This window comes from Peromyscus leucopus, chromosome 3 (assembly GCF_004664715.2).
Source record: "Peromyscus leucopus breed LL Stock chromosome 3, UCI_PerLeu_2.1, whole genome shotgun sequence".
NCBI lineage: Eukaryota > Metazoa > Chordata > Mammalia > Rodentia > Cricetidae > Peromyscus > Peromyscus leucopus.
In genome coordinates this window covers 50854548-50878284 of record NC_051065.1, presented here as the reverse complement: position 1 = coordinate 50878284, position 23737 = coordinate 50854548, and the positions used below count along the sequence as shown (strand labels likewise).

Below are 23737 nucleotides of genomic sequence, written 5' to 3'. Positions count from 1 at the left end.
TTATGCCTCCATCTTGGACCACGCTCTTGTTCAAATTTCAAGAACCTACAATGGAGGGAGGGTCCTCTTTCACACTATCCATCTTGGACCATGCTCTTGTTCAAATTTCAAGAACCTACGATGGAGGGTCCTCTTTCACACTATCCCCACATCACAACCATCACTGAGCTATCCTAGATGGCACAGTTTCCAGGCTATCCAATCGAGTTCTCTTATGGCTAGGCCTTCAGGCGTTGAGTGAAGTAGGAGCGAGCGTGCTGTGCAATAATGAGAAGGCAGAGTCCTTGACCTTATCTGTCGGGAAGTGAGTCACCACTGCAGTTTGGAGGGAAGGAACACATGGCAGGAAGCATGATGGGAAATGCTAAGAATGACTTTCTCCGTGCCCTAGAATGATCTCTCCCTTCCGCTTACATCCCTAACATATGACATCTTAGCTAGCGAGCTAGACGTCTTAGCTCAAGAACTATACTGTTCAAGGTTACCGTTCAGGGATGGCTGGCCAGAGGTTTCTACAGCTTTGGTAAATTAGTGTCTTGGCGTGTCCCTCCAATCACCAGCATTCAGATGAACTCTCTACAATGCTGACAACGTTGTCTATCTGTGCTACCTGGTATGGCAGCCACTTGTGCATGTGGCTGCTAAGCACGTTGTATGTAGCTGGTATGACTAAGAAGCTGAGTATTGCATTTAGTTCATGTTAATTGGTTTCAAGAGGCAAAGGAAACCAATGCCTTCTGTATGGGGACAGCAAAGTCCTAGTGCTGAGATGGTAAAAAGCTACGCTCAAGGCAAACTCTTTTTTCCCCATTATACTGGTGACTTTCGCTGCTGTGATAACTGATCATGTCTGGGTAACTTCTCAAGAGTTTATTCCCCCCAGGGTCCCACAGAGGGGAGGCAAGACAGATGCAAGCCAGATCGGAAAGCTGAGAGAACACATCTTCAACAACATGATATGAGATGGGGAGGGAGGGGGAACGAACAGGAAGTAGGGAGAGGCTATGACCTCTCAAAGCCTGCCCCAGAGATGTACTTCCTCCCACAAGGTTCCACTACTTCCCAAACAGCTTCCACCAACTGGAGATAAAGTACGGGGGAGCATTTCTCATGCAAAACACCACAGCCATCAATTATAGGTAATTTCTATTAGATAGTCCCTAAAAAAAATACATTTATTGTTCCTCTAATAAAATCGCTCTAACAATCAGACCCAACCAATGGTATAAGTATCTCCCTAACACAGCTCCCTGGAATAGAAGACATTCACCAGGACAGGCTGAAGGACCAATGCCAATGACATTTAGTTGTTTCTATTTTTCATTTTTTAGTTGTAAACAAAAAAAAAAATACAACCGTTGTTAATGTAGTCAATAAGGAATTCAGTAGAGGAGGCTGGTGATCTGTGCTGAGGGTAAAATAAGGGTGAGGAACAACAGGAATTTCCCCCCTAATGTGTTGCTAATAGACACAGACAAACTGGCAGGTGAGCCCCATTCAAAAAAGTCTGACTGCCCAAGCACAAGTCTTAGGTATGCCCTAAGGTGGGATCAGTGGCAAGAGTGAGCCTTCCTACCCCACCAACAGCTTCCAGAAATCTCATCAGTACTCCAGGAGACAGACAGCCACCTTTGATATTCAACCCCACAAGTAGTGCAGTGTGAAACAAAACAGAGGTGATTCCCTAAAGATCAGAATTTCTACATTTATACAGGAGTGAGGAAGAGAGTCACACCTAAGGGCACTGGCCAGAATGTTCTGAGATTCATATCCCGGCTTCATTGCTTGTGGGCTCATGTGTTATTTTACCGTCTTATGCCTCGGTTTCCTGTTCTATACAGCTATGGATAGTAGAAGTGTCTCCCCTATAAAAATGCTGTAAGAGTTAACTGAAATCATATGTGTATGGCACTTAGCAAGGTGCCTTTCTTAGCACACAGTAGGGCTCAGTTGATGTTACTGGTACAACTCTGAGAGGTGCCAAGGGTAGATCACCGAGCACCTCCCAGACATGCCTCTCCTGACACCTGGATCTGTCTTCCCGGGGTTCATATCAAGTGGGAGTCACTGGTCTCCACCCTCTTTTCCTCAGCACTGCTTGATTGACTCCCCTCTCACAGGCAATGGGTTCCTGTAACCAGAGCCGCCTCACCAAAGCTCTTCCAAGCGACTGTTAAGAAGTACACAGGAAAAATCTGTGAGTGGCATCAGTTGCTGGAGAGATGGGAATAACTGTCTATCGTTTATGAACTTGTCCATGTATTACTACTTCCAGACACTACTTTTAGTTCCTGGAAGAGATACTCTGCCTTAAATGGGAGGGGAACTTACTGGAAGGTAGAGGCAGTTTCTAAGCATCCCAGCTACTCCAGAAAGAGGCGTTTTCCTCTCAGGTGGCTGGGTAGGTGGTAGGTGGGGGGGTAGTCGTGTACAGCGCACTCTTGGAAAGCACAAAGTGTGATCACTCCTACAACCACCACGGAACAACCATGCCTCCTGACTATGCCTAGAAGGAAGTTACAGGCCTCCCTTTGAACTCATGCTCTCTTTCCTCATAAAACGGGGCTCCATGGCTTAAACTAGCCCATGTAGAGCATTTTATTTCTTTTCAAAAATCTTCAGCTGCCAGAAAATATTGATACAATGAAATCATAGCCATCATTCTACTTCTTGGCAGCAACCAAATTCTGTTCTAGGCCAAGTTACTTCAAACAACCTAAACTATCCAGAATACCCCTTTGGGACGGGACCTCTCATGTGATATGAAATGTGGCCTCAGAACATACCTGCATGTCAGCTATCTTTCCTGGAGAGGACTCCGAGTCCTTAAAGCTGCTCTCGTTGCCTACAGCTAGCCATGAACAGAAGGTGAAAGTCTGTATTAGGTAATCAGCTACACTGAATTTCCTCCATACATTCCACAAAAAAAGTTGGGGTGGTTACTTCTTCCCCTGAAGTCACTGAGCTGCCAGAACATGTGCTCTGCGGAGACCTGAAATGCAGCTGCTGTAAAAACGACATGCTGCTATTCTTGGAAAACCATGTCGTTACTTGAACTGGAACTCCCTTACAATGAAATGGCTGCTGCTTAGCAACTAATGCAAAGGAAGAGCCCAACTCCCTCCCCCCTCCCCCCCTCCACACCCCATCTCATTTTCTTCCCTCTCCTAGTAAGAGGTGTACTAAACGGAGACCAGAGAAGGGTAATGGGATGGCAATGAGGTCATCCTTGCTGTCGATGCCATATGGATTTGGTGTGTGCCAGTGGGTAATTGATTCCATCTCTGGCTATTGTGATTAATAATGAAGATAAATTCAAGTAAATAAAACGAACAAGAGGGCAATGTTGCTAGCTGTCTTTCCATAGAGTCACTTGAAGAAACAACGTCTGAAATAAAAAGAAAGCGGGACCCGAGATTCAAAATCCACCGTGGATCTGGTAGTGCCCCTCACTGGCACACGGCCCTAAGGAAGTCACTGAGCTGCCCTGGCTCTGTTTCCTTCCGTCTACACTGACTGTGGAAACAACACAGGGAGCCTTGGATTGTTTTGCAGTTAAAATGAGATCACTGATGTGAAAGGGGCTTACTAACGCTAAGCCTGAAATGCAGCACCCACATTTTTATTATTATTAAGTAACCTAAATTTAGTTGGTATTAACAGTTAAAGAAAGCTCCAGAAATTGGTCTTAAGAGAAAATCCCTTAGATTCTGTTGTAAGTAGTCTCATACTGGCTCATAGAAAGCTTCAGTTTTAATCTTTAAATAGCTTCAACATTTATTTTTCCCAAGACATTCTGAAGGTTTCTTCAAATGTGAAAATGACTCAGGTTTTTTGACGTGCTGCTCTGGAACCTTCTAGGTGTCTGTAAGCGCACACATGAACATACTCACGAACTCTGAAGAGTGACGCTGTGGGAAAGCTCATGTAAACACAAGCAGCCTGAAGAGCTCACTGGTTAAAAAGGAAAGGCCCACCTCTTCTAAGGATGGTGGTGATTACCAGTCCAGCCCCAAAACATGCTCATACGCTCACTAGTCCTAACTTCTTTACTGGACTCCATGACCGTCACTGACTTTTCTTTAAGTTCCACTCTGATTACAAATCATGAGGTCTCACCCTGCAGGTCTAATCCCCACAATCATTTATGAATCCCAGGAAGCTAGATTTGCCTTCTCCATTCCTTTGGAGTGGAAAGTTCACATTGTTTTAAAGGAGCCAGCATGGAAAGTTCAGCCTTATCCTCCCTACAACTGGAAGCAGCAGGTATCCACCCAGACCTGAGTCTTGTGCTGGGGCACAAAACAAACATGCCAATGGTCCCCGGGTAAGGCCTTTCTCCAAGTCCTGGGTGAGGCCTATCTATGCCCGCTGAAATTTAATGCATGCCACACACACTGCCCTGTGAAAATCTGACTCTTTGCACACCAAAAATGGGAAAGAGTTAAAGAGTAACCAAAATGAGAAGCTGCACTTGGGAAGCAGTGTGTGGTGAGAAGTATGTAAATAGAAACACAGATCTTAGCCTGCCACTTAACCAGCTGTGTGACCGTGGGAAAACTGCCAACACTGCAAATTTCGATGTCCTCATCAATACGATGGACACAGTAGTAGCCCCTTCCTAATCACAAACTCAGCGAAATGCTGCATACTCAATGTTTAGCAGCTCGGGAGCAAAGCCGCTAACTAGGGTTGGTTACTGTTCCTGGGTGGGGAGATACCTTAGAGTAGATGCTTAGCCCTGCACTTTACAAGGAGTTTGAGAAGTACATAGGTTGCCTTTGTTGCCTCGAGAATGGTTCAGAAACCACGTGGACGACAAAAATAGGAATGTCCGTGACTTCCTAAGACTCTGCGAGAAAGCATAAAGTGTGCTGGCGTTGCAAGCTCAATGTCTGTGCTTACCCCCTACCCCCAGAAAATCCACATGGTCATGACTATGTCGTTTCAGCCCTATAACATACATACATGAAGTCATAACTAATTTTTCTATGAAGGTCTAACATCTCCTTTGTATATTGAAATCCTAACTTCCAAAGGGATAAGGGGAGGGGGGATGCTTAGATCATGAAAAGTGACTCCCTCTCATCAGTGAGACTGGCAGAGGCACACCCCATTTTGGCTCTCTACTCTCAGCCACATGGGAACACAGCAAGATCGCAGCCATAGGCAACCCCGAAGAGAGCCCTCTCCAGAACCTGACCATCCAGGCCCCCGGGTCTCAGACTTGAGCCTCTAGTGCTATGTTGTTTACAAGACATTTAGGCTACGGTACTTTGTACAGCAGGTGCAGGTGACTCCAATGGCTGAGAAGACTGTGTGGCCTCCACGGTTTTTCTCCTTCCTTCAAACTTCAAATGTTAGAGATTGCATTTCAAGTAGAAAGAGACAAGAGCATGCCACAGCTCCATCTCTACAAGGACAAGGGGTCAATTTAAAAGAGAGAATCTATTTTTAATCAAGCTTTTCCATCAAAAACCTCTACAGGGAATGCTCTCCATCTGAGTGCCTTGCCTCAAAACCTGTCACACACAATGATTAAATCTCCAGTCCTTTTGGCCTGAGAAATGTTCCAGAAGTTTTCCTCAAAATGATATGTGAAATCCCCTTTTAAAACCGCTTCCACACAAGCTCATATACAGCTCCTCTTATCTCTAAACAAATTGCCTTCGAGTTTGTTTTTTGATTAAAAATGAACTTTACAGGAGGCTGGGGAGATGATTCAATCTGTAAATACCTGCTGTTAAAAGATGAGGACTTGAATTCAGATCCCCAACACCCACGTAAATGTCAGGTCAGCATTGCAGCCTGCTTATAATCCTAGTGCTCAGAAGGGAGAGATGAGAGATCCCTAGAGCAAGCTGCCAGCTAGACTAGCCGAATCAGTGGGCTCTGGATTCAAGAGGGAGGCAATACTTCAACATGCACAGTGGAGACTAAGTGGGAGAGACCCCTGACATCAATGCCTAGACATACATACACGTGAACATGCACCAGCACACACATGGGTGCACACACTCGTCCATGAACTACATGAACACACATATGCACATACCACACACACATGCAAAAAAATAATAATTTTTCCAGAGATCTGACACATCTCACACATACACACTTTAACAAATATTAGCCACTTTAAGGAATCCACTTTCTATTTCCTACAAATCTACAAAAGCATCCATCTACCTTATCTTTGTCTCCTGAGGAAAATAAGTCACCCATACACACCCCAACACTGACGTCAAAATCTTGAGCTGGTTTTATGTACTCAACAATAAAGCCATCTAAAGTTCTTTAAAAATAAATGCTATTCTTTGACCTGGTTGAGCTGACTGATAGAACATCCCAGCAGGTTGGGTCTCCTATTTCTGAAATAATCCAGACCAGGGAAGGTTTTTTTTTTTCATTCTGATTGTCAGGATATGCCAGTCAGCCACTGTCTGAATTTAAAAGGAGACATCATCAGGACAAGGCGGGGGAGATGTTTTGTGTCCTGCAGTCACAGGTAATAGCTCTGTCCTTATTCCCGACACTGTAGAGCTCTGCCACCCCTGACCCAGCTCTCCAGGTCAGGATTCCTACTCTCAGAGGGCCAGATGGAAGCCTGGGTCACTGCACCCTGACTCCCTACACACTGATGCGGCCTGGCTTCTCTGCTCCTGGCCTTCTGCCTGCTCCAGCGTCCAGACCTCTCCACAGCAGAATCCTTTTTCACTACCTGGTAAGGACGAACTACATTCTAATCCATCCTGGAAGTATGCTACTAGAAATCAGTAGAAATTCTACATTGCCATGAACGCCCAAACCTATAGGTTTTCACATCTCAGTGTATGCCTATCTCATTTTCATATTATCTGAATCATGTTACTGTCAGTCATGGACACGGGACAGATGTTCAATAGTTTGAAGAATAATACATTTTCTACCATGTCACTGAATTTCCACATAGATAATACCACCTTTGAAAGCACACCTATGACATTTGCTTTGTAGGATCCAGAATTGTATCAGCTCATTTAAACTGGAAATATCCCCACAGGGTGAGTACTACCGTAGTGCGCACTTTACAGACAGGGAAACTAAGGCACACCAAAGCCTTAAGGAACTTGCTGAACAACACACGGTGAGTAGGCAAAACTAACTATTTGGACCTCGGTGATGAGGCTCAGAACCAGGGCTCTTAAATGCCAACTCAGAGAGTAATCAATGGGTGAAAAGGAGATTATCACTCTTTAAACTTCCAGTGTTTCCCTCACACCCAGCAAAAGCCAGAGTATTTGTGTAGCAAAGCCCGAACCAGTTCTTACCAGATAGCTATTTGTGAGTCTAAAAATGTAAAGGCAAATCTCCACTTGAGCAAATCTCATGGAAACCTGATGCAAGAACCATGAAATTCCTTTTAAGCACTGGTGTTTGCTCCATTCCAAAGTTCACAAAACTCAGAACTAGAAAGAGCATCAGCAGCCGGGCGGTGGTGGCGCACACCATTAATCCCGGCACTCGGGAGGCAGAGGCAGGCGGATCTCTGTGAGTTCCAGGCCAGCCTGGTCTATAGAGTGAGATCCAGAACAGGCTCCAAAGCTACACAGAGAAACCCTGTCTCAAAAAAAAAAAAAAAAAGCAAACAAACAAACAAAGAGCACCAGCATTTACCTGCTAAGACCTTTCCCTATGGCTTTCCGTGTGACGGCCTTCTCCTTCAGCCAGTGTGCATACATCTGACACAATGACTTGCTTTTCTTTAGAATAATCCAAGCTTGGCCAGACCACTCCTCTTTGAACAGTAGGGATGTTGACAAACTCACACGCCATTCTCTCGTGCGGTACAGGATACACGAGTATGAAAAGCAGCTGTCACTCTTTTGAAGAGTTTGTTATTAAGCAAATTATAAGCAAAGGTTAGAGTCACAGAGTGAGCTAAAGCATTCTTCAAGTAATCTTACACACACACACACACACACACACACACACACACACACTCATGTACGTGCCATTCAGATGGGTGAAGTAACATATAGCCTAGGTTGTTGGAGTGGCCAGACAGAGTGGACCCTAGTCAGGACAGACAGACCTCAGGAATGCTGGGTTAGAACTTCTACTCACAGAAAGAAACATGGACAGAAAACTTTCTCCCTGGGGAGAAAATCAATACTGGCCCTTGGAAAGGGATGAGACAGACAGAAGGCAAGCCAGAGAGCTAATTAGTGCTGCTCCGAAGGCAAATTAAGGCCTTTTCTCTGACAAGCTGCGAATGGATGGGTAAGGAAGAGCTTCTGCCGCCCTCCTCCGGCCTCCAACAGCTGGCTAGATGGCTAGAGCCGGTACTCCAGAGGACGTTGTAAACAGAAACCCAGCTCTGGGCTGCTAAGTGGAGTGTCTGTGAGAGAAAAACAGAAGACGGAAAAAAGGTAGCTACAATGGACCCCAAAGAGGCAAGAGTAGCTGCTTATTAAAAGTTGATGATTAAGTTTATTCACTCAACAGATATTCATCTTCTATCTACCAATCAAGAAGAACAAGACTCCTCAAGGCAGCTAACCCAGCTGAGGACCCACATGAGGACCACCTGAACGCAGACCCTCAGCGTTCCCGCCTTCTGAGGAGTTTGCTGGCACACGAGCCAGAGAGACCCTATGAGCGCACTGTGCTCAAACAGGACTAGCTTGGTATTTTATGTCTTTCATCTTGCACGTTACGCTGGTTTGCTGTGGCTGGCAGTATGTTCCAGCCAGGTCAAACAATTAGAAATTAGTCTGTTTTATCATTATTTTGTGCACATTCCACCTTCCTCTGGTCTCCATCAGAAGAGCCACATGCCACTGGATGCAGCAGCTCTCACAAGATGGAGCCTCAGAAGAAACCATCCGTCTCCATTGGATTAGCATGACCAAGGTGAACCCAAGTTAGAGAACAAATGTCTAGCCCAAAGGTAACAGTGGCTTCTCCAGGTGCCTCTGGTCTCACAGGGGTCTCTCTCAACCCCAAGTATGCCTTGGGGTGGCAGAGAACACATGTACCCCAGATCCTAGCCCAGAAGAATGGAGAGGTGCAGAAACCAGGTTGGCCCTCCCTGAGAGCCCTCATTTTCTCAGATTAGAAAGTAGAGTTGGAAAGAGCTAGCTCTCCTCTAATTTAATTTGGCCCCATGAGGCAATACCACTGTTGCCACAACAGAACTGAAACACCAGCAAAGCACTATTCCATTTCTCCAGCCCCCAACTCTGTCAGACTCAGTGTGAGAACTCTCCCAGGCAAAGGGAAAAAAGAATCAAGTCTAACCTCTCCACGATCGGTGTCAGCACACATGCTCCGGACAGCAGTTAGTGTGCAATCTCACCTGGTATGTGTCCCGGGTGAGGAAGCCAACACTTGGTGGTACCTAACTAATGACTGGAGGCAGACATTAAATTACAGGCAGTGTTTCTGCCTCATCCTGAAGTCCTGATCTAACCAATGTATGAAACAACACAGATGTTCAAAGCTGCCTTCATAAAGAAAAATGCTACACTCTGATGCTCAGGAGAAGACAATGTTCTCTGTATGCTACTAACTCCAGAGCAAAGAAAAGCCATGCCCATGCTTATCCTGTTTAGCATCCAATGCCTCAGTTGTCGTTTAATAATACAGTCTTGTTGGGGGGAACAGAACACAACATGAGGGTGCAGTGAGCCCTCTGTGTCTGCAAGTTCTGCCATTGTAGACTCAGCTAATCATGGACTGAAAATATTTGGGGGGAAAAGGAAGAGAAGAAAACTCGTTTCTGGACCGAACATGCCATATTGTCATTACTCTTTTTATAATAGTATCTGAAAACTATTTACATCGCATTAACATTGTATTGGGTATTTTAAGTAATGGAGATGATTTAAGGTTTATGAAAAGGTGCAAATGGGTTATATGTGAATGTGATGTTGTTTTACCATAGGGGCTTGAATGTCTGCAAATGTTCATGTCTGCACAGTAGTCCTAGAACTAATCCCCCACAGCCACCAAGGGACAACTCTACTTTGTTGTTGTCCACACAGTCAAGGACTGGGACCCCCCTTTCCACCAGCTGTCTACTCTAAGAAGTTCCATGTTCCTTGCCATTGCTTCTATATTATACTAGAAACTTCCTGTGAGAAAGGTCAAGTGTGACCACCAAGGCTTTCAAGTGAAGAAACTGAAGCCTGTGCATAAGCACTGGTAACTCCCAAGGCCTCCTCACAAGCAAGCCTGTACTTTCTCCTTCACCATGTGTTGCCCAAAGAGGAAAGGCAGCAGCTTCGCAACAAGCCCCGCTGCACCTACACAGCACCTGTAGGAATTATTTTAAAAGTGCATAAACTTGTAACATGGGTGTCTTGGTGGAGATAGCAGGTGTCTCGGAGGTGGTTTTGTTCTCAGAAGCAAAACCAAACAATTTGCTGAGGATCATGAATTTATATTCATTTCCAATTCTGAAATAGTAGAGGGCGTCTGAAGGCACTAGCCATAGAGACAGAGGCAAAGAGCTTCGGCCCAAAGAAAGAAACGTACAAGGAGGCGCAGGGAGAACACACGCCTCTAACCCCAGCGCTCAGGAGGCAGAGGCAGGTGGACCTCTGTGATTTTCAGACCAGCCTGGTCTTAGAGTGAGTTCCAGGACAGCCAGAGCTATGCAGAGAGACACTGTCACAATTTAAGAGACAGAGAGAGAGAGAGGGAGAGAGAGAGTGTGTAAGGAGACCTGTAGCATCTTGTGGGTAAGATAAAAAGTCAGCACTCGCGCACGCACACATACACACACACACACACACACACACACACACACACACACACACATACTCATCCACGTATACACACAGAAAGAGTTCAAACCTAACACAGATACTTGAGGAAGCAACCAGAAAGATGCAGTCTAAAGAAAAAGTCCTTTAGCGTCAGATCTGCCTCCAGCCCAAGGCCCATGCCTCAGGTTCCTTTTCTACAAGACAGAAATAGTCCAGTCATATCACAGGGCCACCCTGAAGCTCAGATAAGACTCAACATACAAGTCTGGTGAGAAGGCTCGGGAGATAAAGCTCTCGTCCGGCCAGCATGGGGAGCAGAGTTCAGATCCGAGATCTACTTAGAAGCTGAGCTGGTGTGGTGGCCGCCTGTAATCCCAGAGCTTGGGAGTCAGAGACAGGGCATCTATTCCTGGAGCAAGCTGGTGAGCTAGACTAGTCAGAATCAGACAGCTCCAAGTTGAGTGAGAGACCCTGCATCAATAAATAAAGTGAAGAGAAATTTAAAAAAGACAATGTCAACTTCAGCCCTCCATGCACACACACACATATACACACACATACATGCATGTGCACACACATGCACACACGTGTGCCCACACACATTAGCATGTACATGCACATCTACACACATGTACCCACACCCATGCTTACACACACGTATACACACATGCACATAAAAAAGATACAATATGCTGTAATACTTCCCACAGTGCCTGACAAACAGAACACAAAAAATACCAACTACCTTCTCTCTCTTTCCCTCTCCTTCTCTGTGTCTTTCTGGGTTTTTCCCCCCTTTTCATTTTACTGACTTAAAATACTTTCAGCAGTTTTAAAAAAGCGTTCCTCCATATTACACAGTCATTTACACATATGTATCTGTTGCAGCACCATAATTTGCAAAGAAAAAGGAAGTAGTAATTTTAACAGGAAAGTGCCAGATCACTTGCATTGCCTGCTAAAACCTTTAGCTCTACAGTCTACGGGGACTATTTGCTCTTGGGGTGCAGAAATAAAGGAAAAATTCTCATGGGAAAAATCATCCCCCCAAAAAGAACAGCCAACAAAGAGAAGATAATGAGGGGAAGTCTAGGGGTACATAAAGGAGTTTATTTTACTTAACAAAGTAAAAGTCAGCAAAATGAATAATCTGCCTGCCTCCAGAAACGGTTATTTAAAGGCTTTTTGTAAAGGGCTCTGGTTCCTAAAAAGACAGGAGTCACTGCATATGCCCACCCACTCTCCATTTATTTTTAAACTCTAGCTTATATGTTCCTTAGCAACAAGAGGAACAGATGAGACCCTCCCTACACACACACACACACACACACACACACACACACACTCCTCCAAAGCCCCCTTCTCTCACACCAACTTTCACTCTACAAATATTCATGTTCTTCAAGACATTTCCACCTGCTCAAGAATCTCCACGTCACCACCTCAAATGATCCCCTTACATGGAAGCTGTGCCTCCTACTCAGATACACACTTCTGCATAGACTCTGTGCCCCAGGGCCGTCCTGACTCTTCTCCATCCTAAGCTGAACCCAGACTCCTCAGGATCATATGGAGGCAGTGGGGTACACCCTGAGGAGCCAACACCCAACTCCAGACCAAATTGCTCCTTGCTTACAGATCCCTCATCTGCCTTTCGTCAGAACCCTCAGATCCAGCCCCATCTCTGAGTTCAGCACAAAAGGCCACCATGGCAAACAGGTAGAGCATTATTAGTTCTGACTCTAAAAAATAAATAAATAGCAGTGACCAAAATACAGAGCTTACTCAGGATAAACACATGCCAGGTGAGATCACTACTCATTGCCCTTTGAGACTATCTGGCTTGGTTTGGCTGGGCAGTTTATGGGTTCAAGGGTCAATTGTTGAGCCTTTGAGACAGCAACTCTCAAGTAGTGATGTGTAAGCTTCATATAAGGAGTGTGAGAACCGTCCTCACCCACAAAGAGTGGAGGCTGTACACCTTGGGACAGCCACCTGAGGTGCTGTGTGTGCCAAGTGTCACTACCTTGGAATCGGTGAGGCTTTATTTAAAAAGAAATAGCACCCAAGAAATAAAACCCACTACTGTGGGGTTCCAGACAGGCCAGTATCATGTGCTATTCTTCTCTTGCTGCTGTTTGCACGGCTGTGTTTTGTGTGTACACACATCCACGTGCCTGTGGGAACATGCCAGCCAGAGAGCTGCAGTCCCAACAGTATGCTTTTCCAGGAGAGAGGCTCAGAGAATGACCCCTGCCAAGAGGCAAGCTGAAGAGATTTCCCTTGCAAATTCTGGCTTCACAGCCCTACCCAATAAGGAGTCTCATGAATACCAATGACCCAGGAGCCTCTCTTAGCCCAGAAGCCCAGACCCACAATGTACTTCACATAATAACACCACCCCCTGCAACTTACAGCTCCTAAATTAGGCTGAATAGAGTCCCTGTTCCCCTAAGAGCCAGCCAGACCATCAGAAGTAGAACTGCCTGTGTCCTAGCATACCTCCCTAGAGCTACCCCCACTCCCCACCACCTGCCTATTTTTAGAAACCGAAAATATAAAAAGAAAGCTCCATTTGGATCTGATCTGTGTGAGTAACTAAGAGAACAACTCAGGTGGGAAACCCCCTCTTCGTGGAGAGGAAAATGCAAGCGATGGATGCAGCAGCAACCACCTGGCTAAAGACCATTTAGGCAACAGCAGAAGCCGGCAAGGAGACACAGAGCACATGCCCTGGTGACAGGGCCTCCGGTCCAGGCAATGCCTGTGGGGATCCCAATGATTCACACACCTGCCCCCATAAACAGAGCACACCCTCGCAACCCACACACCTCTGTCATCTGCTTTTGCTTACATAACAGCACATGGTGTGACAGGCTTAATACTTTGGATGGTTTTTCTAAAAGGGACTGCTAACCCCAAGAGGAAGAAGGCCACCAAGATGCTTTCACCGACCCCTTTTCAAGTATTACTCTGAGACCCAGCAAGTACAAGCCTTCGTAAATCTCTGCTTGATTATTGCCTAAACTTTTTTTTTAACCCACCAATGAGGGTGGTCTGGGCACCTTCTCTCTTGTTTGGGAATGGGAGAGGAGTGTAGGGAACCCATTCAATCCTCACTTTGGTTCAAACCCTGACACATCCTGGGCTTCTTTAAACATAATTGGGTGGACATTCATCCTCCACTGACATCCATCCTCAGGTGCCAGTACGGTCTCTTCTCACCCTCACCCATAGCTCGGGAGTAGGCTGCCCACATCCTCTGCTGGGCACACTGAGAGAGGGAGAGAACACAGGTGCACATAATCCCAACACCTACTGACAGACCTCCACGTAGAGATCCATATCTCCCTGGTCCCTAACAGGAGATTTCAAGACAAGCACTTCCTTAAGGATTTCTCTTTTGCATAGGGTTGTTCTTTCCTGCCTGTCAGAACAGATCTCAGCTATCCAGTTAGTGCCCAAGGCTCACCCAGGGAACTCTGAAAGGCAGGGAGAGTGCTGGAAATGACACCAGCCTAGGGGCAACTTTGACGACTTTTCTTTAAACTGGGCATGTCTGGGTCTGCACCCACTACCCATACACTCACAGATGCGGTTTTGATCTTGTTCTGACCTTAGCGTTCTCTCCTGTTACGAATGCACACCTCCCTGGTGTTGCAGGGACAAGCTGGGGGGCATCCCGCTTCTTCCCTCCAGCCCAGAATAAAAAGATGAGAAGAGAACAACACATATCCCCAGGAGAGAGAAAGAGGGGAAAGACAGACAGACAGAGATTCAGAGACAGAAAAAGGGAGGGGGAGAAGCAGACACACAGAGAGAGTTGGGAAGAAAGAAAAAGACGGAGATACAGAGAGGGAGCGTCCTAACTCCACAGAAGTACCTCTCTGGAGCTAGAGCAAGTGTCCCCCGCCCTGGGCGGCACCTGTCTCGCTGGCTCCCGCGCCTACCTGTAAGAGACCTGCTTCCGGAAAGTTAAGTCCCTCAGCTTCTCCTCCAGCGCCTCTTCCTTCTCCTTCTGTCCGGCGGCCCCGGGCTCCTCCAGGGCAGCAGCAGCCGCTGCCCCTGCACCCCGCGGGTCCGCGCCGCCCTCGGCGCCTAGGCAGCAGCTCCCGGCGCCGCTTCCGCTGCTGCTGCTGCCGCCCGTCGCCCCTTTCTCCTCTCCCGCCGAGGAGCTGGGGTTCATGGCGACCGCTCCGGCGGCCGCGGAGGAAGCTGAGGCGGTGCGGCTGCAAAGGCCGGGCGGGCTGAGGGCGCTGGAGGCAGCGGGAGCGCGGGCAGGTCCGCGCGCCGCTGGCAGGGGCAGCAAATGGCAGCCCCTTCCCGCAGCATCCATCCGCGGCTGCACCGCACCGGGGCATTGTGGGAAACTCCGTGCCTCCACTCCCCCTCCCCAACCAATCAGAGGCCACCTCTCTCCGCCTCCCCTTGGCCTCGCCCGACTAGCCGGCTCCCTCCAATTCTCCCACCCCCTCTCCTTTTTCTAAATCCAGAGCAAAAGCCGGGGCTGAACTTGAACTCTGCCTGCAGGCAATGGACTGCAATGGAGCAGAGAGAGGAAGGGATGGGGAGCCACGGGGCTTCGAACGCTGGGGACGAACACTGGCCATCAGGAAAGGAGACTGTCCTGGGAAACTTGGAGGCAAGCCTGCCGCGCCCTGGTTAGCGCACAAGGGAAGCGGACACGGACCCAGGAGCTACTATGCCCTAGCAGTGGCTGGTGAGCTGCTGGGCACAGCTTGGTCCCAGTCCACTGATGCCAGATTCCCAGGCAGCATTTTCTCCGTCACCTCCTTGCAGCATCAGAGCTGGCGCCAGGCAATAACCTCCAGACGTGGGGGACCTTTGGGGGGATGTATCTGGAGCACTATTGGTAGGAACCTCGGGGGGAATTCGTTAATCATGTGAATTATAGAGGGGGTTAGATTAAAGCGCCAGTTTCTTCTTCTCAAGGAGAGGGTTGGGACGTCTTCATCCGTGAACGCCCTCGCCCAGATCCTTGCTTGATGCCTTCCAAAAGCTTAGAAGTGCTCCCTAAACAGCTGTTAATTAGATTGAATCGGATCACAGGATCCTCGGTGAAGCATAAGTCTGAGAGCATCCCTGAGGCAGAAGTGAGGACCTGAGATGCCTCGTGCTGTGTTTTCCCATGCTGTGGATTCGCAAGAGGAGGAGAGGAGGGGCTCGCCCAGAAAGGGGTTTCTACCAGTTCAGAACCCAAGGCTGAAACCAACTGCACTGTAGGAATTTAACGACTGCTCCTCTCTCTCTCAGTTTTTGTTTCTAAGATTATTGAAGTCTGTGCAATTTGAACGATGGGCTGCAAAGTGTTTAAGACAGATCATTTTCTAAATTAGAGGGTTTTCACCCAAGAAATCTCTGCTGTCAGCAAACACAGGAAAGATCTATACTCAACAGTAGGTGTGTGTAACCAAACTACGTACGTAGATGTACGTGCTAGTAAAGACGGATGTGAGAGCAGTCGCCGTCTGACTTTGCCTGAGCAGAAACCAATTCTTAAATTTCTCTGCCTTTCTTTTGCCACGACTAAAATCAGGAGCTTAAGCAAAGGTATCTCAAACCTCTTCCAGCTCTCACAGTCTGCAATTCCTCTCACATGCACATTATATAAGACAGAGAGGTAGGGACATTTCTAGGGAGAAATGAGGAAAGAATACCTGTTGGGGGTCAGCACTTCACACACACACACACACACACACACACACACACACACACACACACACACACACACACACACACTCCTGCATTTCTGTAGCACCTTTGAGTAACTTTCTTCACAGCCAGGCTTCTTGGTGGTGACTGGTCTTTCTGCCTCCCTGAAATAGTGTACCCCCTTTTCAGAAGGGACCTTTAACCACTTTTATGACAAGATCCGCAAACATCTAGATTAAATGTCAACCACTCTAAATTCCTGGACCACTTTCCTCATTAGCCATATCTTCCCCAAACCATTTCTGCCATGTCACCCTTCGACTTTTAAATATTCCCAATGGAATATCATCCTCAGGGTAAAGTTCACATTGTTTTTGAGGTAGGTAGCTGATCTTTCAAGGCCATATGAGTGCATGGTGGAGGACTTGCCCACTTCCCCCTCACACCGTCATCACAGTTTCACCCAGAGCTGGCTTATGTTCAAATTCATTTTATCTACTTTCTGCTTTTCCCACTCTTATCCTTGCACACTGCAGCCTGCTGTCTCCTATTCTATCTCCAATATCCACCATGTTGTCTCCTTCGCCTCCATCAGATCTTTGTTTACATATCTGTCTCACCCAGAAGCCTCCATTGATGACCCTTCTAGAATGTGTTGAATGTACATAAATAGGCTTCCATCGTGTTAAGCTTGGACCACAGTAACTGTTTATTGTCAGTCTCTCCTAAGTGTGTGTTGAGGCTATATTATATCCTCTATTAATAAGCAGATCATAGAGTATATGGTAGGCATGCATATCATATGCTATCATTGATTCTGAAGGAAGAAGTTTATTTGGTTTTGAACATACCAAATACGCTCAAATTGACTTTCTGTGAAAGAAACAAGAGTTTGAACTATAAAATGCCACTTGTTAGAATGATTTGCTAATAGATGGTGTTGGTGAAGATGATGAGTAGGTAAATTAAGGAAATTTGCTAACATCTATCAATATATGGAAAGTATTACCTAAGCTGGGTATTGGTGGCTCACACCTGTAATCTCAACACTTACTAGAGAGAGGCAGGAGAATGTCTGAAAGCTATAGGTCAGTCCTGTTTATGTAGCAGGTTCCAGGCAGCCAGACTTACACAGCAAGACCATTTCTCCAAAAACAAAAACAAGAGAAAAAAAAGCATTTCCTAACTAACCCAACAATTCACTTCTCGAAAATTTCCCTCTGGTGTGTTAGTGAGGATTCTCATAATACTTAAGAGTGGAAACAGCCTAGTAATTCTACATTAACATTAATATATGACTAATTACCTATGAGGAATGAAATTCTCTGGAGCCATTTGGAGAAACAGGGGGAATTATATTATTATAAAATGATCTCAACAATAATAGTGTCAACTAAACAAGAAAATAAGGGTCAAGTAAAATGTTCATCATGCTATCACTAATGGAAAAACTAGGATCTATATACACATACATACAACGTACATACTCATGCTTGGAAAGAAATTATTGAGATATATCAAAGTGAGTATACATACAGAAAAAGAGAAAGCTATACAGCAAAGCAGGGGAGCTCAAGCAAAGTTGAGCAAACCCAGCTAGAATCTTGAGATTTTGCATAATTCGATCAATATGTACTAACAGGAGACATTCTGTCTCCCAAGCTAATAGAAAAGCCTGCCCAACCTATCAGGGTGCATATTTGCATATTTAAAGAGTGTTTCTGTGGGCTGCTAAACAAAAGAAAATGAGTTTTTAAATCTTGCTCTGTGCATATGTACCCTAAATTAAGACAGAGAGACATCTGGGAGACACAGATAACTAAAGCATAAGAAAAATAAATTCCTCTATGGGAGGACCTTCTGAGAAGTTACTGGAAAGATAGACCACTTATTTTCTCTGATATTGTACTAAGCAAACTTGGAATTGTTCACTCAGCGTCCTGTTTTCCTTCTTATTTACTGAGACATGGAATTCCTCAACATGGATCAGAAGCATCCCAATCATAGAAAGGGACATTCTGTTTGAAAATGTGTATGATTCTGAGTGATATTCTAAGCAAACAGAATGTGAACATTGCTGGGTCCATGGAAACATTGGTTTCTGGACCCCGGAAGAACTGTAAGCCCATCACTGGACTCCACTCCATGCTCCATAACTTACCTTCCTATTATTATTGTCCTTCAGCTGAAGCAACTAACATCCAAATCTTATTGAACTTGGTCCTCCATATTAAAAACTTGTTTTCACATTATTTTACATTTATTTATTTACTTACTTATTTAGTGTGTGTGTGCACGTACAGATGCTCATGTGTACCACAGCGGGGGATCCATTCTCTCCTTCCACCTTGTGGGTTCCAGGAATCAAGCTCAGGCTGTCAGGCTTGGCAGAAATCTCCTTAGCCATCTCACTGGCCCCAGGCTTGCTTTTAAAAGGTGTGTGGGAGGGTGGGATTTTAAAAGAGAAGAAGATGTGAAGTGTGTACTTCGTTCTAAGTCAGCTGAGAAGGTGCTGGGACTAGAAATTTAGCAGCCTATAAAACTGCAAGGCAGATGACAATGCAACCATTATTCTTGAAATAAGTATGCAGGAATTTTTGTGTAATAACACAGGATCGTGTTTTGTAAAAAGCAGTCCCACAGGCATGCATATATTGAAGATCTGGGTTATTTATAGATCAAAAAGAATCATAAAGCTTTTACAAATGTGTGTAAGACAGAAGGAAGGAAGGGGTGAGAAAGGAGGGAAATTACTATACCTAAATACCTAAGGCAGGCAAGGGGAGGAGGGAGGGAAGGTGAGAAGGAGAGAGGGGAGGGAGAGAGAAGGGAAGAAGAGTGGAAAGAGGGAGGGAATGAAGATTTTTCTGGAGCTGTGTGTATCACATTCCACAAACCGATGCCTGGAGTCTTCACGAAGTCTGTAAGGCCATGCAGGTCTCCCTAAGACTGCTTCTCTTCTACTCAGTACCCCAACCATCTGTCCCTCACCCAGGCTGAGCCAGCTCACACCTCTGGACCCTACACTAGCTAGACCTTTACAGGAGGAAGCCACAAACCTTCACAGTTCACTCCACCAAGGCGTATTTCTCCTGACACCTCCAAGGCGACGTTTATGAAGAATCTAACCATGTGTGATTAGGTAGCTGGGTGACAGTTGAATAAGCATTTGTGTCCTGACTTTAGTAGCCGTTCCAAGAAAAATGATACACATAAGTTAAAACAAAAAGATAATGTGTACAAATATGTTTCTGTCTGAGTTCCTTGGAAACCAGATCCTGAGGCAACGCTTGTAAACCAGGCATTTATTGGTGTCTTAGTTGGGGTTTCAATTGCTGTGATAGAACATCATGACCAAAGTAACTTGGGAAAGAAAGGATTTATTTCAGCTTACAACTCTTAGGTCACTGAGGTAAGTCAGGACAGGAAGTGACGCAGAGGCCATGGAGGAGTGCTGCTTACTGGCTTGCCCCTTGTGGTTTTCTCAGCCTGCTTTCTTATAGCACCCAGGGCCACCAGCTCAGGGGTGGCCCCACCTACAATGGGCTGAGCTTTCCTGCATCTGCCATTAACCAAGAAAATCCCCCACAGGCCAGTCTGGTGGTGGCATGTTCTCGATTGAGTTTCCCTCTTCCAAAATGACTCTAATTTGTGTCAAGCTGATATAAAAACAGCCAGCACAATTAAATCCTTGTCATTTTGATATGCACAAACACATAATTATTACTACATAACTTTTCCTTTCTTGTTCATTCCTCTAAATCTCATATTAGTATCAAAATTACAATATAAAACAGTGGAGAATTACAAATTTAGAACTCAGAAATGCAGGGACAAGGAAAGTGTACTTATCTGTGCTGCATTATTATGACTAAATACCCAAAGTAGGCAAATGTAATAGAGAACTTATTTTACTCATAGTTCTGAAGTTTCAAAGGCATGATGCCAGCAGTTGCTGGATTCAGGTGAGGACCCCATGGATGACGGCGACACAATTGTGAGAACACAGGCAAGAGGGAATAAGAACTGCAAACAGGAAACAGGAAGATAGGAAGACCCAAGTTGCACTTTTTGTTGTTGTTGTTTTGTTTTGTTTTGTTTTTTGAGACAGGGTTTCTCTGTGTAGCCTTGTACCTTTCCTGGAACTCACTCTGTAGACCAGGCTGGCCTCGAACTCACAGAGATCCACCTGCCTCTGCCTCCCATGTGCTGGGATTAAAGGCATGCGCCACCACCTCCCAGCTAAATTGTACTCTTTCTATCATGTTGTCTAAACAGTGTATTCAGCCTGTGCCTTGCCCATTTTACAAACAGCTTTTGAATCCACGTTGAGGGAGAGGGATGACTACAGCCCCTGGGTAGACCTATGAACCACACCTTCTGTCTGGAACCACCCAGGCAGCACAGACTGATTCATGATTTGCTCTTAAGCAAAGGGAGCCACCCTAAGTTTATCAGGGTGCAATGAGACTGTAGGGGCACACAAACATATTCAAATCAATCAGAGAAACCAGGAGCTTACCACACTCATCAGACCAAGGAAAGAGTGTGACTTCCTCACCTGGACCCCATAAAGTGGTAGACACTTAGCATTGTGACGGTGTGACCCCACAGACCTGATATCCAGTGTACATCAAAGACACAAAGGCAGAGAACACCTGATGATCCCTGGAGCTTCAGCTAGGCTGAGTACCCTGCTGTTGGGACTGCCTGCCCATCTGCCTGTTGGTCCCCTTCTTTCACATCACAGCTGGACTCTACCCTGCAGCTTCAATTTGAGCCCTGACCCAGGAGCTCAGTAACAGTCACTCCCAGCACTGGTCTTGGGTTTTTATCTTATCAATACAGATTCTATTAACATCAGTCTGCTACTGAAATCTTATGCACTCTACTGCCTCTTTGAAGTTGTATTCATTCTGTAAACCAGAGAGAGAGAGAGAGAGAGAGAGAGAGAGAGAGAGAGAGAGAGAGAGAGAGAGAGAGATTGTGTGCTTTGTGATGTGTGCTATGAGAATTAATATTAGTAATTAAGAAGAAGCTGCACTTGCCTCGCCCAGTCTACCAACACAGGCAGCATTATCTGGCAAATTGCTGCCATAAAAACTGTTGAGCCTTGTGAACTCATTGTTATTCCATGAATTCCAATATTGTAGAAAGACACACGTTTGTCTATGTTTCCATCATAGAGAGTTCACAGCAAGAACGCACATTTCTCTACTTTCATATAAAGTTCAATCAAGAGTTCTTCCTGTGCATCTCCCGAAACCCTATCAAAGAAATGAAGCCAGTCTCACTTTTTAATTAATCCACCCTAATTTTCAGGGGTCACATGCTGAACTTTTCTTTTTATTACAAACTTTTCTTGGGTCTCTTCTCTATGAACATGATGCTAAGGATTCAAAGATGAACAAAATTTGATAGCTTTTTTGCATTGCCATGTAATTATAATAAGTCAAAACCATTTCCTTCCTATTTCATTTAAACTTTGAAGTCATGCAGCAAATATGGCAACCTTTTAAATTAACAATCAGTCACATCCCTTTACTTCCCCGTCATTCTGGGCAACAGAGATATACATGGGAAAAAACCCTCGTACCCACTTTAAGTGAATTGTGAGAATGTGAATGATGAACTCAAAGTCAGACTACTTAAATGGGGCTTCCTGGGATAGATTTTGATCAGAACATAGAAATAGCATAGCCCCCAGCCTTCCCTCTAATTCCCACATCAAGCTTAGAGAGCCAGTTCAATGTATGGAGATGTGGTAGTTATGAAGCTAGATACCATGTACTAGGATGGAAAACTCAGAAGTGTGCCCTTGGTCTTCAGTGACTTCCTTGTGTATTTCCCGGTGCAGGACACCCACTCCACAAGACTTTTTAATTATATGAGAAAATTAAACTCTGATCTGTTTAGCTGCCTGCTGATTGTGTTTTAACTTGTTATTTACTAATTGCTGAAAGCATTCCTGTTACATGGCACAAATAAATTTATAGAGGTATTGATAAAAATTCACATATTCACAATAAAATTTATCATATGGGATATTTGGACTTTATTCCAATAAGATTGTACTTTGTGGATATGTTCCAAAGTTAACTACAAAATTGTCAATATTACTATTGAACTAAATCATCCTACATCTACAAACACATCCTAAGAAGACAACTGCTGGATAAACAAGGCAGTCAAAGAGGTCAGCAATAGGAAAATAAGTACAGTTGTATCAGCACAGAACCAATACAAATTGCTGCTGGGATGCTATGTGAAATTATGGGCACATAAAATTAAGTGAGTCCATTAAAACTATAAAATAAGGATAAAGACAGAAAAGGAATACCCAAATAAGAAGAGTTGGTTTTTAGATACTGGCTTGTTTTCTAAAATTATTCACAGCATAAATTATAAGACACTTTAAGGGCTGGAGAGATGGCTCAGAGGTTAAGAGCACTGGCTGCTCTTCCAGAGGTCCTGAGTTCAATTCCCAGCAACCACATGGTGGCTCACAACCATCTGTAATGAGATCTGGTGCCCTCTTCTGGTCATACATGCTGTATACAAAATAAATAAATAAATCTTTTAAAAAAGACACTTTAAATCTTAAATATTATTTTAATAAGCACTGTGTTCCTTCAAAATGCCTTGTTGTGTCTCTAGGGGGGGACCGAAGTATCACAGACTATGGTTTGAAACATTGGGTGTAAAAGTAGAGCAAACAAGTGGCAAAAGCATTTGCTTCAGTATAAGGGTGAATTTTCAGTATCAGAAAAGCTCATAATGAGCAAAATGGTTTCTCTCAGGAATGACCATGGAAGTAGGGCAGTGGTGGCACACACCTTTAATCCCAGCACTCAAGAGGCAAAGATAGGCAGATCTCTGAGTTCAAGTCCAGCCTCGTCTACAGAATGAGATCCAGGACAGGCACCAAAACTACACAGAGAAACACTGTCTCGTATAAAAAAGAATGACCATGGAGTAAAGAGCCAAACTCATTAGATGCATTTGGGTTTGTTTCTGATTTCCTTGCATATTTCAGGCAGTGAGTTTATCTTAATAATTGCAGTTGTCTTTTGCACAAATAAGATGTCAAAGATAAGAGGGAGCTTGGAGATCATCTGCCATCGCCATTTATTTCACAAATGAAGAACCAGAAATCTAAAGAAGTTAGGTGACTGCCCAAGGTCACCCAGGCAGTTGATGGAGAATGCAGAGTGGCATTCAGCTCATCTGCCAGGCTATTTACTTCCCAGAACAAGGAATCACTGAATGAGCATTTACTTAGTAGGCTTGGTACCATTATATTTGGACCG

General features: G+C 45.1%; 1 protein-coding gene across 9 annotated transcripts in view; it reads right to left on the bottom strand.

The window, feature by feature from the left end:
- Positions 1-15123, bottom strand: part of Dgki (diacylglycerol kinase iota) — a 471870-nt gene extending 456747 nt beyond the window's left edge. For all 9 annotated transcript variants that reach the window (XM_028866082.2, XM_028866077.2, XM_037203652.1 and 6 more), the window contains exon 1: positions 14705-15123. In XM_028866082.2, coding sequence (XP_028721915.1) covers positions 14705-15090 — 386 coding nt within the window. In that variant the 5' untranslated portion in view covers positions 15091-15123. The remainder of the gene's footprint in view (positions 1-14704) is intronic.
- Positions 15124-23737: the final 8614 nt, after the last annotated feature.